General features: G+C 35.7%; 1 protein-coding gene across 4 annotated transcripts in view; it reads left to right on the top strand.

Moving 5' to 3' along the window:
- The window catches only part of Pls3 (plastin 3), an 80,314-nt gene that overhangs the window by 52,504 nt on the left and 9,019 nt on the right, over positions 1-18,791 (top strand). For 2 of the 4 annotated variants that reach the window (XM_048796913.1, XM_048796914.1), the window contains exons 3-10: positions 1,575-1,738; positions 8,089-8,218; positions 8,909-9,041; positions 11,307-11,388; positions 12,109-12,274; positions 14,712-14,854; positions 17,988-18,014; positions 18,238-18,333. In XM_048796913.1, the coding sequence (XP_048652870.1) occupies positions 1,575-1,738; positions 8,089-8,218; positions 8,909-9,041; positions 11,307-11,388; positions 12,109-12,274; positions 14,712-14,854; positions 17,988-18,014; positions 18,238-18,333 (941 nt within the window). The remainder of the gene's footprint in view (positions 1-1,574; positions 1,739-8,088; positions 8,219-8,908; positions 9,042-11,306; positions 11,389-12,108; positions 12,275-14,711; positions 14,855-17,987; positions 18,015-18,237; positions 18,334-18,791) is intronic. The other 2 variants (XM_015497913.2, XM_048796916.1) reach the window with 2 other exon arrangements.

Here is an 18,791-nt window from a genome sequence, read left to right as displayed (position 1 = left end):
CCAAAAAAAAAAAAAAAGTCTCTGGACATTTCTTGAATGTCTCTTCAGGGCCAAAATAACAGCCCCTGGTCTAACCCCTGATAGCCTGCTTTATTTACTTTATATTTTTAGCACTTATATTGGTATTTTACTATATATAGTATTTTATAGTCATATTGCCTGTTAAGTGTTGTTTATTAATTGTCATTAGAATATGAGCTGCTTGAGTGCAAGATATTCTTTTGTTGGCTATAGTATCCTCAGTCCCAAAACAGTACCTAGTAATGTATCAAATAAAGTTACCTATTCACAATACATTTCTTTGAATGCTATTGTGGTAATCTTGTGTCATTTCTGAATGCTGTTGTGGTAATCTTGTCATTTCTCTATTCAGGTTATTTGTTTCTGTTACAATTTAACTTAAATATTTGATACCACAGGTGAAAGTCAAAATTTATTCACTAAAAAATATACGCAAGTGATTACAGCCCTTAGGACATTAGCCCTCTTTCTCTTTTTCTTATGTTTTTTTTTTTTCCAGTGTTGGGGATGGAACCAGGGCCTTGTGCATGCTAGGCAAGCACTCTACCACTGAGCTATATCCTTAGCCCAGCACTCTTTTTCAATAAACCAACTTTTGATTATTGTCCATGTTTTTCTTTCTCCTTTTGAAGAGTTTCAGAATAAGCATCATTCAGTGAGCACTTCAATACATATTCTGTTAAAACTGAAGTAGCACAAAGATAAAAAGTTTATTTATCAAATCATAATAAACATCTGCTTTACTTAGCACTGCATTTAGTTTTATGAATTCTATATTTGGCTTGGATTAATTTTTGTTTACATTAACTCTTTTTTAAAAATTGATATTTGTTTTATTTCAGGTATGCTTTAAAATAGAATCAGTGCTGCTAGGTGCAGTGGCACACACTTGGACGCTGAGGCAGGAGATCATGAGTCAAAGCCAGCCTCAGCAACTTAGCGAGACCCTGTATCAAAATAAAATATTAAAAGGCCTGGGGATATAGCTCCGTGGTTAAGTTTCCCTGGGTTTAATTGCTGGTACCAAAAAAATAGAATCAGTGCTAATCCATAAAACTTCTTTTAGACTAATGAAAGAATAGAAATGTAAAACTAAATAGTTATAGTAGGAATTGTTTAATACCAGAGTATGGCAATGTTTTGTTGGTATATAATGTATTGTTTTTTTAAAGTCCTCTTAGTTTTGTGATTTAATAATAATAGTATTATTAACTAATCATACTTTAATTATGGATGTTTTTTTTTGGAGGGGGGGGGTTGCTAGAGATTGAACCCAGGGCCTTGTACATGCTAGGCAAGCACTATAGCAACTGAGCTGTGTCCCTAGCTTTAGGGGTGCCATTTGTAAGCAGAATTTCTCGAACAGTTTAAAATACAAGGTAGCATGATATAAAACCTTACTCATTCTATTAAAATTTACATCTCCCTTTCAAACATCAAACATCCTTAGGTTACAAGCAATTAGAAAATATGCTTATGAACTGAGCCAAAAAGTTGGAAATACTTAGTTTATTTCTCCTATTTTTTTTTCCTTGCCTGTCCCTTTTACAAAGATCTCAACAGCAATGGATTCATTTGTGACTATGAACTCCATGAGCTTTTCAAGGAAGCTAATATGCCATTGCCGGGATATAAAGTAAGAGAAATTATTCAAAAACTCATGCTGGATGGTGACAGGAATAAAGATGGGAAGATAAGTTTTGATGAATTTGTTTATGTAAGTATGTGAAAATCCACAATTATTAAAAGTAGTGATTGTTGCTTTGTCTAGTAGGATCTTATAATTGATATTAAGTTGTTAAATATATCATGTGGTACTCTTACAACTAATAATATTTCTGTCATCCTGCCCATTAAATTCAGTTAGTTCTTTCAGCAACCAGAATCTCTTGACAAAAGAATTGAGAAGAACACTGACAGGAACCAAGATGCAACACAATGCTCAATGTGGAAGGTGAACAGTCTCCATTGGGACATCATTACAGGGCATCTTTCGAGGTGCTAAATGACATCCTTGAAGTGTTCTTTCTTTCTCCTGTGGTGAACAGTGTGCTCCACAATTTTAATGATATACCCTGACTCACAGTCTTAGAAGCTTCCTGAGCTAAACTTTCTGATTAAAAAGATGTTTTCAACTCCTGTGGTGGTGGTATTTAACTGTACCATTTTCTCTAGGGCGATCATTTTGATAATTAAAAGTTAGAAGCATATCTTTTTAGTCGTTGGAAGAGGCATGTAAAATTTTTGTTTTCTTCTCTAGTATCATCATATGCTCTTCAAGGTTAGGGGTTGATCTCATGATTCTCCTCATCCAACCCCAAGCAATTAGGTTGGTGTTCCCTGACTGGGGCTTGGAGAGTCTCTATATGGTTCTTTATTGAGGCCTAACTTTTTTAGCTGCTAACAATTGAGGTCTCGATTTTCTAGACTTATGCCATTTTCAGTCTAGATTTATTGAGGAATTATTTGAGATATACATTAAAGAATACTTATTGCTTCTTGTTTCAATTAAGAACATACTTCAGATTTTATGGATTTATTTATTATTAAAGGCTGAATATGACTACATTGGGGGGGTACTGGGGATTGAACTCAGGGGCACTCAACCACTGAGCCATATCCCCAACTCTTTTTTTGTATTTTAGTTAGAGACAGGGTCTCGCTGAGTTGCTTGGCACCTCGCTTTTGCTGAGGCTGGCTTTGAACTCACGATACTCTTGTCTCAGCCTCCCTAGCTGCTGGGATTATAGGCATGCACCACCACACCAGCTTGACTACATTTTATTAGGCATTCTTTTCAATATATTGCATACTAGTCGTTAATGCCTAATATTTGTCACAAACTTCTTGGCACTTCCATCTTCCTTTTCCATGGTTCATTTTTGCCCAAAGACAGCTGAAATTATAACATAAACTCCCATCAGTCACCATTGCTCGCTATGGCAGGTAAAATTCTGATATTTCTCTCTAATTGGAATTAACTCCAGAGGTCAAGGAACAAATAACTAAGTAATGACCCTACTCTGCTGTTAGCATTTTGTGGGGGTGTTGCTATTTTTAAAATGCAGACTCATGTTATAATGATAATGATACAGTTCTTGCCATTTTTCTTTTGAAATCCTGATTTCCTCCCACCGTTTTTGTCTCCAGTTATGGCCAAAGCCTTTGTTTTGAATTCTATGTTCAATAGTAAGTTGCAGTTGATTTGCAATTTGAGCACTTGCATGCCTTCTGTATAACTTGCTCTCCTTGTAACTGCATGTTTAATTGTGAATTTAAAGCACCTCAGAGCAGTAGTTAACTATGATTACTTATTTTAGGCACAGTTTACGGCTCAGAAGCTTTTAATCTGCTAAGAATAGGCCTAAAACATTAGATTTGTATTATGCTAGTGATGTTAAGGATAAAATTGTGAAAGTTTCTGTGGGAAAAAAAATGATCTTGGGGAAATTTTTAAATCTGTGTATTTTGAAACATTGTAGTTTCTACATGGCTTTTAGTGGCTTTTAAGCAATAAGGTAAGATTGTGGTCATACATTTTTTTAAAGGTTAAAGACAGGCATAATAATTTCGGTAACATCAGGGATTTTTTGAAAAACAAATATTAATAAGGATATTTTTAAATTAAGTTTTAGAATTAGAAGGAACTGAAATGTTTACACTCCTTAATTCTTCAAATTCGAACAAACATCAGTTCCTGAAAAATGAAGTGACTTGACCAGAATTACCCAGAGGACTAGGGGCTTTTTCTAGTATCTCTCTGCTCTTCAAGTAACTTGAAGTCTAAAGGGCAGTGAAGTTAACTGCCTGAAGTTTCAGAATGGTGCTACCATGACTGTACTGAAAGATGGGCATTGAACCAAATGTCTGTCCACTCCCATCTGCTCTGTCATCAATGGAACATCTTACAAATTGTCAAACAAAACATGAGTAAAGCTTAGTTATCCAAGAAACAGGGAGTAGGTTATTCCTGTCAGGTGTTAGCTTAAGGAAAGAGAAATAAACATGTTCTTGCATGTTGAATTTTTGGTTTTTGATTTGAATTGCAGCCACAAGGGTGTTAATTGTAAATCAAGTTATAAAATCAGTTTATATTAATTTTGGAGAAAAATATATGATCGGTGGAAGAAGACTCCCCAAATTATATGTAAATTTTAAATGAGAAAATTAAATTTAATTATCTGCTTTTATCTGCTTTTGTTTTTTCTAAGTATTTCAAAACTAAATTAGTAGAATTTTATACTTAGAAGATAATAGGACATTTTTTCCTTTAATTGTGAAAGGCTGGTATGGCAATAATTTCTCTGAGCAGAGATGACTGTATTCTCATTTTCACGGTGACACACTTGCTCTTGCATAATAACAATGAGTTGTTCACCTTTTTGAGAACTTCTACTAATAGTATGGACCTCACAGGATTAGATTGCTTAATATAAGTAAAGTGCTACCTAGTTGTTGAAGTGGTTGTTTCTGTTTTTTTTAATTTGTTTATTTGTTTGATTGTTTGTTTGTTTAGAGATAGTGTCTTGCTAGGTTATCCAAACTGGCCCAAACTCATGGGCTCAGGCAATCCTCCTGCCTCAGCCTCCCAAATAGCTCAGATTACAGGCCTATGCCACCATGCCTGGCTACTGTTTTCTTGCTGTTGTTGTTGTTTGTTTTTTTAAGAAAAAGGTAGTATTCTTTTCCAAGTTCAGGGTTTAAAACAAATTTTAAAAAAATTCAAACCTGCTACTTTGGAAACAAGCCCCAAACCATGGAATATAGTCGATTTGGGGTTTTTTGTTGTTGTTTTATCTTTTTTTTTCTAGGGGGGGGCAATTTTTCTGAAATCTTTCCTTCTTAAGTCATATGCCTCTAGATTGTTTTGGTTTGGCCACTATGCCTGTGCCAGGCTAATTTAGGGGTCAAAAGAAGCTAGCTAGTTGCTGAGGGTCTTTGAGAGGAAGGTGATAAAACAAGTTCCTTTGAGAGGAACAAGAAATAAAAATGTATAGAATGAGAGTAGATATTACTGCCTGATAGGATATACCAGGAGTTTGTTTACAGATGAGAGCAGGGTCTTCCTCATGGAGGGAGAACAGCACAAAACAGTGAGCTCATTAGGATCACAATGGCAGCTTTGAAAAGATTCATTGAGAACACTCTAGCACAGTGATCAGCCTTGTCCTATCTCTGATTTCTGAGATTTTTGTTAAGCCAAAGCTTGTACTCAAATAATTTTATCATCACTCCACACTCTTTACTAAACTAGAAAGGAAAATGCAAATTCTTATATAGTGAATCAATTTAAAAGATAAAGAAATTTTCAATTTTCTACCATTTAAAAAATTGTAAATCTAAGAAACAGAGGGAAATACTATGAAATTTAAAAATAGAGGTTACCTGAAATAATTTATTTAAAAATATTTGGAAAGTAGAGGCTGGGGGCGTGTATATTCCTAGTAGAACCCTTGCTTAGCATGCCTGAGGCCCTGGGTTCAAGAAAGGAAAGGCAGGCAGGCAGAGTAAAAAAGGAAGAAAAGTGAAGGTCATGAAACTTTTATAAGACAATTGAGAATTAACAACTTTAATTACAATTTTGCATGTCATTCTCAGTCATTAGGAGTTTTATTAGAGCTGTGAAAGTAATTGCATTAGGATATTGTACAATAGAGACATTCTTTTTTTGTTCTCATTTGAATTATTTTACTTTTCATAACAGTGAAATTTGGATTTATCATTCAAGTGAAATTGTGTTCATTGAAACAACCTAATTTTTACAAGTCAATGACACTTGAATCAAAAGCCCTCATAATAAGAAAAATGAACTTTTCATATCTCACTCTGAGACGGTAACATTTCTTTGTCATTGCAGTGAGAGATTTGTAGTATGTCAGATATGAAGAAATGCATACCAGTCAGATTTTAACTTATTTGACAATATTTTACTAAACAAAGTACAGTTCAGAATGAGGTTGACTAGTAAATAATTGTCTTTTCACTGAGCAGGTGCATTCTTATCAAAGAGGAAGTAGTGGGATCAAAATGCATTGCAGTTAAGGCTTTTGTTGTATAATATTTGGAAGTGGAAGATAAAAGAAAATGAAATTAAAATTGGACTGGCCAGGTGTGATGGTGCACTCTTATAATCCCAGTGGCTCAGGAGGCTGAGGCAGGAGGATCGCTAGTTCAAAGCCAGATTCAAAAACTTAGCAAAGCCCTAAGCAACTCAGAGTGACCCTGTCTCAAAATAATAAAGGGCTGGGGATGTACCTCAGTGGTCAAGCACCCCAGGGTTCTTTCCCCAGTATCAAAAAAAAAAAAACTGGACTAATCAGATAATAAATAAAATTTTTAATAATTTCAAATTACCTAGAGTGCATGATTCAAGTACCACATTGTTGATACTTAGCACAAAAGTCAGTATAATGGCCGTAGAGGAGGAAGAGTGATTTTACTGATTGTATGCAATATTTAGAGTAGCTAATGTGTATGCATCTATGTGTATACATATATCCATTCTAAAATACCACCTCTAAAATTATAGGTGTAGCACAAAATTGCAGCTATGAGAATTGTGTAAGCTTGATTTTTTTTTTAAGCTTATTGCTTATTAACTGTTTTCCTAAATAAAATTATGCTGTAGAGCCAAGGAAAGGCAGGATTTAAGAAAGGTGGTAGGAAAAGATGACTTTGTAATGGGGCTACTGACAAATACAGAAGCTTTTCTACTTTCACATGACAGAGAAATTTGGATTTATCATTCAAGTGAAATTGTGTTCATTGAAATAACCTAATTTTTACAAGTCAATGACACTTGAATCAAAAGCACTCATAATAAGAAAAATGAACTTTTTAAATGTCAAAAAAGCCACTTTCCCTAGGTGAAATAATTGCAAAAAGGGACCCCCTGGAAAGACAAGTCTACTTAAATAAGGGTTCTAAACAACATTTTAATTTTTTATGTTTTTGTGCAGCTAGGGATCAAGACACCCAGAGCCTTATGTGTGCTAGGCCCTTGTGCTACCACTGAGCTGCACCCCAAGCCTCACTAAGCATTTAAATTTTATGAAGTTGCTACATCTTGTTCCTCTTACTGGCAATGACCAAAAGCAAACTTGGGGTTAGGCTAATTCCAGTATTTAGGAAATATATGGACCTTTAGAATGTCTATTCATTCAACCAAGTGGTTGTACCATGATGTAAAATTTGCTTTATTGCAACCTGCTTTTGTACAGTTAGAATGTATAAATTAACTTCATTAGTCAAGTTCTGACTGTGAAGAAAAGTTACACTCATAAATGCCCAGACAAGACAATCACTGAAAAGCCTCTATGTCTGTTCTCAATAGTCATCTATTATTGCCAGCTTATACATTTTTTCACCTTATTATTTTGTAACTTTCGATTGAACAAACTCTTACTGAGCTCCCCATTATACCACAAAATGTTTTTTTTTTTGGTGGTGGGGGGGGTGAGTCATAATTTTTTTTTATCTTAGTGTAGTGACACACCTGTAATCCCAGAGACTCAGGAGGCTTAAGCTGGAGGATCACAAGTTCAAGGCCAGCCTGGACAACTATTAGTGAGACCCTGTCTCAAATTAAAAAACAAAGAATATCAGGAATGTAGCTCAGTGGTAGAGTATCCCTGGGTTTAATCCCCAGTGCCAAAAATAAATAAATAATAAACTTTTACCTTTCTTTGCACTAAAAATTGTAGTTAAAGAAGGGGGAATCCTTCAGCTTTTTCTGTCCAAGAACAGAACAGAGTCGTCCTTTTTCATAGAAACTTAACAGATTTACCTGTGCCTTTGAACCACACTAGTTTTTGGCTTCAAGTGGATTCAGTGCATGGAGCACTTAGTGTTTTTTGACAATTGTGTTTAATTGGCTTTGGCGCTTCATCTTTAGCAGTAGTATTATACTTAATTAGCCTTGCAAAACTCAAATCAAGTTTTCTTTTTAACACTCATCACCTATGAAAAACACTCTAGGTGATCAAAATAATAAAAGAAGATAAGTGTGCTTCTTCTTGTACCTAATTTTAAATTCATGTGGATGAAAAAAATTATTTTTATCAATAGATTTTCCAAGAGGTAAAAAGCAGTGATATTGCAAAAACCTTCCGCAAGGCAATCAACAGGAAAGAAGGGATTTGTGCTCTGGGAGGAACTTCAGAGTTGTCGAGCGAAGGAACACAACATTCTTACTCAGGTAATAATTTCACATGTGTTGGGTTAACACAGTGGACATCATGATGTCATCATGTAAGGAAGGGGCTCTAGAATACATATTCTCCTAATGTCTTTATTTTATTTCATTTTTATTTTTTTGTTGTTGTAAATAGCATGCCTTTTTTTTTTTTTAATGTGGTGCTAAGAATCGAACTCAGTGCTTCACACATGCCAGACAAAGAAGTCTTTTGTGACATGTTTTGGGGCTTGGAACAGATAATTGTCATGAAGTCATGTTTTATTGTATGGCTTTGTTAGCTTGCAAGAGACATGATACAATACATGCAATGATAGGCTTTATTACAGTGGGATTCTACGGTGATATAAATATGATTTTAAAAAGATTTTCGTGGGGCTGGGTTTGTGGCTAAGAGGTAGAGCGCTTGCCTAGCACACGTGAGGCATTGGATTCGATCCTCAGCACCACAACTGAAAAATAAATATTTTTTAAAAAAAGATTTTTGTAACTAATTTCTCTAAGAGCTAATTAACCTGCTGTGTTCTTTTAGTTGATGTTGTGATTCCTAATGGCCACTATGTTGAGTCCAAGTATCTGAGTTTCCAAAGAGAATAAAGGCATGTTTGTGACGCACTAATTTTCAATACTACTGTATTTCAGGCTTTTGAGTCAAATAATGAACTAATTTCTTGTCATTTATCATAATTTTAGAGGAAGAAAAATACGCTTTTGTTAACTGGATAAACAAAGCTTTGGAAAATGATCCTGATTGCAGACACGTTATACCAATGAATCCAAATACTGATGACCTGTTCAAAGCTGTTGGTGACGGAATTGTGCTTTGGTAATATATTAGCTTGTTTTTGATCCAGATTTCAAAAACTAGCTTTTCACATCATTGATATATTTGTTTCTGAATGCTCAAAAGCTTTACCTCAAGAAATAAAGAAAAGGGGAAATTATCCTGGTTCTGCTATTTTTATTTCATCTCTAAGTCTGTCTCTAAATCTACAACTCAGAGATTGGAGACCTACCTCTTTATAGTGCAAAACTCTCAGCTTCCAGTTTCTTCTCATCACTGAGCAAGCAGTACATTACAGCGGTGTTGAATTTAAGTATGTCAGTATCTATCTATTCTGAGATACCATTGCTTCCAGGTGTGGGGGGGGCTACTCTTCAGTTCTCACTCTTCAATGACCTATTTCTGAAAAAATGCTTTTTTCACTGCAGCTGCCCTAGAGCCAACAGTATCTTGGTAGAAATGATAAAGATTATTAGCACTGCCCATTGCTGCCCCTATTTATAGAGGTAGTGTAGCACCATGGTTAAGAGTTTGTTCCATGGGGCTGGGGATATATCTCAGTTGGTAGAGTGCTTGCACAAGGCCCTGGGTTCAATACCCAGCACCACAAAAAAAAAAAAAAAAAGAGTGTGCTCCATAATCAATCCACCTGGGTTCATATCTGGGCCCTTGTCACTCAGTAGCTATGTAACTATGGTCCAGACAGTTGAGCCCTTTACATTTAAGTTTCCATCTATTATAATCTCCATATTATTATACAGGTTAAGTATCCCTAGTCCAAAACTCTGAAATACAAAACTGCTCCAGAATCCAAAACTCTTTGAGTGTAGACATGATGCCACAAATGGAAAACTTCACATCTAACCACTTGTGATGGGTCACCATCAAAACACAGATACACTAGAAATACTGTGTAAAATTGCCTTCAGTCTTTGTGAATAAGGTGAATATGAGTCAAATAAATCCTGTGTTTAGACCTGAGTCCCATCCCCGGGATATCTCATTAGGTATATGCAAATATTCCCAAATCCAAAAAGATACAAGGTTCAAAACAATTCTGGTCCAAGCATTTTGGATAAGGAACACTCAACTTGTACTTAGCTCACGGGGCTGTTGTGAGGTTAATTAAATTGCTACATATGCAGTGCTTAGTTATCATGCAATGCATATATTTCATATGACCGTCTAATAAATGTAAAATTTCTCTTTTTGTAAATAGGTCATTTTGGTTGTTTAACAGTTAAATTTTGCAAGGAAAGAAGCATGGTTTTCCAATGCAGAATAAAATTTATTAGGGCAGTATTATGAACAAAAGAAATGTTAGTCTAACTCTAAATTTTATCAAATGAGAAGATCCTTCCTGATACATCACAAAGTGTAGCCTAACCTTCCTTTCTCTCACCATTCTATTAGCAGCATCAAATACAGTGTCTGGATCATCATCAAGGCACTCAGTAAACATTTGGCGAATGACAGAATTTCAAGCTCAACTAATTTTGCTGCTTTGTGGATAAATGGCAGGCAGTATTTATTGATTGATTGATTGGTACCGGGTATTGAACTCAGGGGTACTTAACCACTGAGCCACATCCCTACCCCTTTTTATTTTTTTATTTTGAGACAAGGTCTCACTGAGTTGCCTAGCATCTCACTAAGTTGTTGAAGCTGGCTTTGAACTCACGATCCTCCTGCCTCAGCCTCTTGAGCCGCTGGGATTACGGCATGCTCCACGATGCCCAGCTAAATGGCAGTTTTTAAATGGTGAATTAAATAATTTAGAAGAGATCCATTTTTAGTGTTGGATTTTATCAGTTATTCAGGTGGACATAGTAGCACATGCCTATAATCCTGGCAACTCGGGAGGCTGAGGCAGGAGGATGGCAAGTTTGAGGACAGTGTGGGTCATTTAGTGAGATCCTGTTTCAAAATAAAATAAAAAGGGCTGGGGCTGTAGCCCTTCAGTGGTAGAGTGCTCCTGAATTCAAACCCCAGTACCAAAAAAATTGTATTCAATGAAATATTTTTCAATATTCGGGTCATTCAATGTAAAGAATACTCAAATCTCATATTTTTTTTTGGGGGGGGTGGGGGGCGCTTGTTAGCCATGTGTGCCAGGCCATGGTCTTTTTATTTCCTTAGAAATTTGCATTTTTTGTGTTACATCTTTTGTGATCAACATGATAAAAGCTATCTGTTGCATTTAGTTTTTTAGATTATGTGAAAGACATGTTATGATAAGCCTTAAAATATTGGTGAATATAAAGACCCTTTAAATCAACTCTTTTTTCATCCCCATTTTTATTTTAGTAAAATGATCAACCTTTCAGTGCCTGATACAATTGATGAAAGAGCAATCAACAAGAAGAAACTTACACCCTTTATCATTCAGGTATGCATTCTTCTCGCCTCTTCCATGAAATGACTGAGTCCAGATTTGTTCTCTGTACTCTCTGTGCTCTTATTTAGTCCCCACAACTCTCATTTAGTCCCCACATTATTATGTGGATATTACAAAGTAACCTGGAATTTAGATTTGCAAGCTTGCTTGAGGTTAATATTGGAAGGTTATGTCCCTGACTAACTTCAAAGCCCTATGATCTTTTCATAATTTGTTCAAATGTTGCAGAAATAAGTGAAAATATTTGAACTCTTAATTAACTGACATGCTTAAGGAAGGAGCATTTTTCTTTTCCATCGATTAAATACTGGACTATTAGGTAGCAAAATTCCCTCAAGCAAGAGCATCCCTTGGGATGTGGAGATTGATGACTTCTAGAATTTGGAAGTATGCCATAGTATTGAACTCCCATTAAGACATTTTTAAAAACATAACACTTTGCTAACATGGACATGCTTACTTTGGTTACTCAGCCTTTTCATTTAATGTCAGCATAATTCAAAAGGGACCAGATAAAAATACCATGTCAACTTCCCATGGAATTCTGCAAAAGATAATAGCAACAAGGCAGGGATCTGATTTAACTGTGCTTTTTAACTCTGAAGTCTGGGTGAAGTTAATATAGGTTATTAATTTATTCATTGAGTGTCATTTTCACTGAAGGAAAATTGGAAGGCCAAGAAGCAAGTGTGTAATTTGGCTGTCTTGCAGGAAAACTTGAATCTGGCACTGAACTCTGCATCTGCCATCGGGTGTCATGTTGTGAACATTGGTGCAGAGGACTTGCGGGCTGGGAAACCTCATCTGGTTTTGGGATTGCTTTGGCAGATCATTAAGATTGGTTTGTTCGCTGACATTGAATTAAGCAGGAACGAAGGTAATAGAGCACAGTATTTTGGAAATTGTTTAGTGTTTTTTTTTTTCTCATCATGCAAACTGTCAAGCTTTTACTGTCAAGCTTGAGGTGATTAGATGATTAGAATTAACATTCATTAGTGCCATAGAGTTATTTAGGAAAACAGTCTAATTATAATTCTCTTCTTTAGTAGTAATTAACATTTGCCTGGCACTTGAAAATTTATTTTACAGTAAAGGTACAAAAACAGATATTAAGGAACTTGATATCCTTTTTTGCTGTGTCCACACAACCCTCATGTCATCACCATCCTCAGGTCCGCAATTGTGCACTTATTATTTTTTTTTAATTTTATTTTATTTTTTACACAAATGCAGCACAACTTCTCATTTTTCTGGTTGTACATGATGTAGAGTCACACCATTAGTGGAATCATAAACATACGTAGGGTAATTATGCCATTTACAGGTAAATGGATGGAGCTGGAGAATATCATGCTAAGTGAAGTAATCCAATCCCAAAAAAACCAAAGACCAAATGTTTCCTCTGATAAGTGGATGCTGATCCATAATGGGGGAAGGAGGGCAAGGGAAGAACGGAGGAACTTTGGATTGGGCAGAGGTTGGGGGCAAGATGGTGGAATGAGATGGACACTTATGGTTTTGGATACCTTTTGTATTCTATCATGTATTTAGACCTCTTCCAAAGTCTTCTAACTAACCCTTGATGATCCCACATTTCCTGAACCAGCAGAAACATTTTTTTAAAGATTTATTTTTTATTTGTAGATAGATACAATACCTTTATTTTATTTTTATGTGGTACTGAGGATTGAACCCAGTGCCTCACACATGCTAGGCGAGCACTCTTTCCTCTGAGCTACAACCCCAGCCCCAGAAACATCATTTTAGTAGCATAAAGTATAGATTTTTGTATCACATCATCAATTTATATAATGTATACTTTAAATGCAATAAAATTGCTATTGGATCCTAGAAAGTGCTACACTTCCCTCTCTCTCTAAAGTTGAAAATGTTAAGGATCAGGAGGTGTAACTCAGTGGTAAAGTGCTTGCCTAGCATGAGCAAGGACATGGATTGCATCCTCCTTGAAAAGAACAAGAGAGAAGAAAAAATGAACACCACTGTAAATATTCATATTTTATTCCAGAGATTCCTACCATCACCATCTCTATCCTCAATTACCTTTGAGGACGTGTATACATTTGGGAATCTAAAAGTATTTCACAGGTCTTAAAATGTCTGTCAAGTCTTATTTTTTTTTAATTTTTCATGCTATTATTGTTTATTCATCTTTATTAAGTTCATTAAGTTTTTACAACAAGTCTTATTTTTCACATAAGATTTCTTTTGTGCTTTTACAACTTTACATTTTTAATCCACTCAAAAGGTCCTATGTTTATCCTTTTATTATTGTTGTTCTTGTTGATGGGGCTTCATTCAGGTTGGCTGTGAACTTGTGATCCTCCTGCCTTAGCATCCAGAGCAGCTGAGATTGTAGGCCCAGCTCCTACTTTTGCTGGCCTTCTTCACAGCTGTGTTAGTCTTGCTTAAAGGACTTGAAGAAAAGGGGGAAAACAAAATTTTTTTAAAAAATTGGTTCATGTGATAAATCAGGTACTAGATGTGGGACTGACTATTTGATCCTTTGCAACCTTTGATTTGATGGGGTAGGGAATAGAAGGAAGGTTTTATACAAATAGCTATCTTGCCTCTGTTCTTTTTTTTTTTTTAATCTCTAACTGCCATATTGACAGGAATCCATCAAAGATGAAATATGCCTGATAAAATTATTACTTGGACCTCTTCAGAAATCATTTAGTTTTTCTGGGCATAGTAGTGTATAATCCTATAATCCCAGAGACTTGAGGCTGAGATAGGGGAACTGCAAGTTCGAGGCTAGCTTCAGCAACTTAGTGAGACCCTGTCTCAAAATAAAAAGGGCTGGGGATGAAACTCAGTAGTAGAGTACCTCTGGCTCAATTTCTAGTACCAAAAATAAATAATAAGTTTAATCCTGCAAGTTAATTGATTATACTTAAATATAAGTACTATAGTGTTTCTAAGCTGCTTTAATTAAAAGGTTAAGTAAAAGGTTCCAAATTTAAATATTCTTCCCAGATTCCTGATTTTAAAAGTGTTAACAATTTATCTATAACTGTAACATGATGTGAAAATATTAAACTTAAAATCTACAACTTTATTTGGAATGTGAAGAATTATAAAAGAAAAAATAAATTATATAACTTACTTTAATATTTGGTGTGCATTCTCATAATACTGTCTCTACCAGTTAGCTTGTTAATAATTGTCTACTTACATATTTATTTTTTAATTAGGTTCTTGCATCTCTGTTACTTACTAGGGTGTCAAAAGACTGAGTGAACTTGTCATGACCATTATTATATCATATATTGATCATGTATTTTTTTTTCTAGCTTTAGCTGCTTTGCTTCGGGATGGTGAGACCTTGGAGGAGCTTATGAAATTGTCTCCAGAAGAGCTTCTGCTTAGATGGGCAAACTTTCATTTGGAAAACTCTGGCTGGCAAAAAATCAACAACTTTAGTGCTGACATCAAGGTACCCATGCAAAAAGCCTTAACACTTTGGAAGGATATAAGATCTTGGGGGATTTCATCCCATCTTAACTGAGGGAAAAATTCTAATAGTATATTATCAAGCCTTATTGCTTCTTGGCCTTGGTGGCTGATTTTTTTTTTTTTAATTTAGTTTCACTTATTTATTTTTGCAGTGCTAGAGATTGAACCCAGGGTCTGTGGCATGCTAGGGAAGTACTCTTCCACTGGGCCACACCCCCAGTCCTCCTAACGGAAGATTCTAGTAGAGAGGTTGAGCCAAGTCAGGAGCATGAGCACCAAGTCATTTTGTAGAAAAAGGGTCAAAGAATTATAGTGGTAATATTTTGTATTCTGTCTACTGTGCACCCATACGGGATATTGAATCCAGGGATACTCTACCATTAAGATACATCCCCAATCCTTTTCTTCTGAGGCAGAGTCTTTTTTGCTGAAGCTAGCCTCAAACTTTTGATCCTCCTGCTTCTGTCTCCCAAGTAACTGGGATTACAGGCCTGTGTCACCATGCCTTACTTGCCTACTGTGGAACATAAAAGTATAAAATAGTCATGCGTGAATTTTATATTGTTAACTGTCTTTCCCAGGCCACAGTATGTCTGTAGTAAAGACTAGAAGAGAAAGGAGGTGCCTCAGATTCCTGTCACCTTTTATTCAGCTTCTGCCATGTCATAGTTCCTCATCTTTAGAGGTTGAGTTCTTTGAGGGAATGATGAGCACTTTTTATTTGTCTCCTACCTCAGCCCCGGTCCCAATACCCTCCTACTAAAGCCCACCTCTAATACAATACCTACCGCATAAAAGCCCCTCGAATATTTCTTCTGTCAAATTTAATGTGGCACTCACTACTCAACCTTGAGCAGTAGAGAAAAAAGAAAAGGAAAGGAAGAATTTACTCACCATATACAACCTTTGACTTTTCACATGGAGAGGGACAAAATGCCATAGCAAATACAGTTGACATTCTCATATTCTTAGGTTCCACATACACTTAAATCATCTGTAGATTATTTGTATGAAGGATGTGTGTAGGTTATATACAAATAATACACTATTTTACATACGGGGCTTAAGCATCTCAGATTTTGGTGTCCAGGGGAGGAAGGTGCCCTAAAACCAATCCCCTGTGATACCAGGGGACAGCAGGTGCTCTGTTTTATCAACTGACTCAACTCTTGAAACTCCAGATGACCAGACCCAAATAACAAACTTGAAGATCTTCGTCAGATGTCACTGAAACACTGACAGGGCTATGAAAGCAATACCCTATGTTCGTATCAGTTTGTTCAGTGGTGAAAGGAAGCAGTGGAATACTAGCTCTACTGATTAGCAAAAATAAAGGATACTCAAATTATTAGACAGATGACCCTTTCCCCTCTTTTAACTTATACAACATATCTGGCTAGATATTTTGCTTCTTGCATTAGATGTGTTCCTGAAAACCATTTGTACATGGATCCATGGTCTAGGACATATTTTAAATGTACAAGAGGAAATTTTTTTTAATGAAGCCTGCTTTGAATTTTTTGAAATACAAATAGTTATTTGGTAATATAAAAACTAACTTCCACTTTATCTATATTCAAGTTCAAATTGTCCACTGTAAAGCTCCTTTCAGGGTAGTAAATACAGACTCTGTTGGGTCTACTCTATCAGTTCTTCTCAAACGCATAGGATTTAATTATAAATTGTTTATGTACATTTAGTAAGTAATTAGAAATGAAAGCACTTTTGCAACTGGAATGCACTGTTCCTTAAGAGGTAAATCCTCTGTCTACAAATGATAGAATCTGGATTGACATTTCATGAATTGCTTTGAAATGGCTTTCACTCATTGATTATCTCCATTCTTAAGGGTCTTTTATGATGCTGAATTTTAAATTTACTTACATAGCTGGTTTAAGATGCAGCTTTTGCCAGGCATGATAGCATATGTCTGTAATCCCAGAGACTTGGAAAGCTGAGGCAGGAGGATTGAAAGGTTGAGGCTAGCTTCAGCAACTCAGCAAGACCCTGTCTCAAAATGAAAAAAATAAGGGCTGGGGATATATTGCAATGGTACAGCACTCCTAAGTTCAGTCACCAGTACTACAAAGAAAAAGAAGAAGAAGAAGAAAGAAGAAGAAAGAAGAAAGAAGAAGAAGAGATACAGCTTTCTTGGCAGCTACCAGAGATTCATATCTGGCAGATCTGGGATTGAAACCAGCAACCCATATACTGAGCAACTTCCCCAGGGGATTAGGAGGCACACAGTCTATAGAGAAACACTCTTTTATAGCCTGTCTGGATATTCAAGACCCAATAATAGAAAACTGTCACAGCTAGACAGGTGGTCTTCAGATATGACAGAATTAAGGAATATTGAACTCAAGTTCTTGTCCTTTAGTATTTCAGAGAGGCAGAATTTTACCTGACATGTATGTTAAGAAACTTAGAATTTGCACTAGTACAATGGTTTCCAAAATGTGTTCTATAGAGTTTCCACACAGCCTAATTCACCCATCCCACCCCCAAGATGAACAACTTCATTTTGTTTCATGTAGTCAAAAGATAAGAGTCTAGGAGCTTAAGGGGCTTGGGATGTGGCTCAAGCGGTAGCGTGCTTGCCTGGCATGCGTGCGGCCCAGGTTCAATCCTCAGCACCACATACAGACAAAGATGTTGTGTCCGTCGAAAACTAAAAAAAATTTTAAAAAATATTTAAAAATTTAAAAAAAAATAGTAAAAGAGTCTAGGAGCTTAAAACAAAGAGAGAAATTTGGGGATGGGAGCATAGCTCAGTGGTAGAACATTTAACTCTTGCCTGGCATGTGTGAGGCCCTGGGTTTAATCCCAGCACCTAAAAAAATAAAAAAGAGAGAGAAAGAAGCTTGTTTATTTAAGTATACTCCAAATCTAAAGAGGTAAATGTTATTTTGCTAACTAAAGGGTTTCTCATTTAAGACATCATGTCATTTAAATTTATAATTAAATATATCGTTAACATAGCAGATCTCTTCACCATACATTATGGTATATATTGTGCCTTATAATGATATAACTTGTTTATCTTCTCTTTCCCTATGCTTCCTGGATTTCTGCTCTACTACTTTTTTTCCATGCTTATTTTAATTATCCAGCTTGTTGACTTCAGTAATTCTGTGAAGGTACAGAAATGTTTATTAGCATTATTGTATCAGCGATTTCAATAAATTTTAAAGTCCTGTCAAAATCCAGTTCATCCATATTCAAGACAGACCAGATAGATTTAAGGCCAGATAGGTGGATTTTTCCTGGGGGAAAGATCAGTTAAATAAGATAGAGGCCCACGCCTTATATTATTCACTCTTTATAATTGTGATCTCACTAACATTTTCAATTCATTTGTAGGATTCCAAAGCCTATTTCCATCTTCTCAATCAAATTGCACCAAAAGGACAAAAGGAAGGTGAACCACGGATAGATATTAACATGTCAGGTTTCAATGTAAGTATAGGTGCTCTTTTGAATTCTACAGCCTTACAATATTGTTGTCTATTTCTTATAAGAATTTTTTTTTTGCTTTTAACTTAATTTTATTGTATTAAAATGATGAATTCTCTTTAGGTTATTTTTTCTTATAGTAAGAAAATTATTATTTTTTTATTTTTTTATTGTTGGTTGTTCAAAACATTACATAGTTCTTGATATATCATATTTCACACTTTGATTTAAGTGGGTTATGAACTCCCATTTTTACCCCGTATACAGATTGCAGAATCACATCAGTTACACATCCATTGATTTACATATTGCCATACTAGTGTCTGTTGTATTCTCCTGCCTTTCCTATCCTCTACTATCCCCCTCCCCTCCCCTCCCCTCTTCTCTCTCTACCCCCTCTACTGTCATTCATTTCTCCCCCTTGTATTATTTTCCCCTTTCCCCTCACTTCCTCTTGTATG

This window comes from Marmota marmota, unplaced genomic scaffold, assembly GCF_001458135.2.
Source record: "Marmota marmota marmota unplaced genomic scaffold, marMar, whole genome shotgun sequence".
Classification (NCBI taxonomy): domain Eukaryota; kingdom Metazoa; phylum Chordata; class Mammalia; order Rodentia; family Sciuridae; genus Marmota; species Marmota marmota.
Note: the sequence above shows the minus strand (reverse complement) of the source record. Positions and strands in the feature narration are given on the sequence as shown.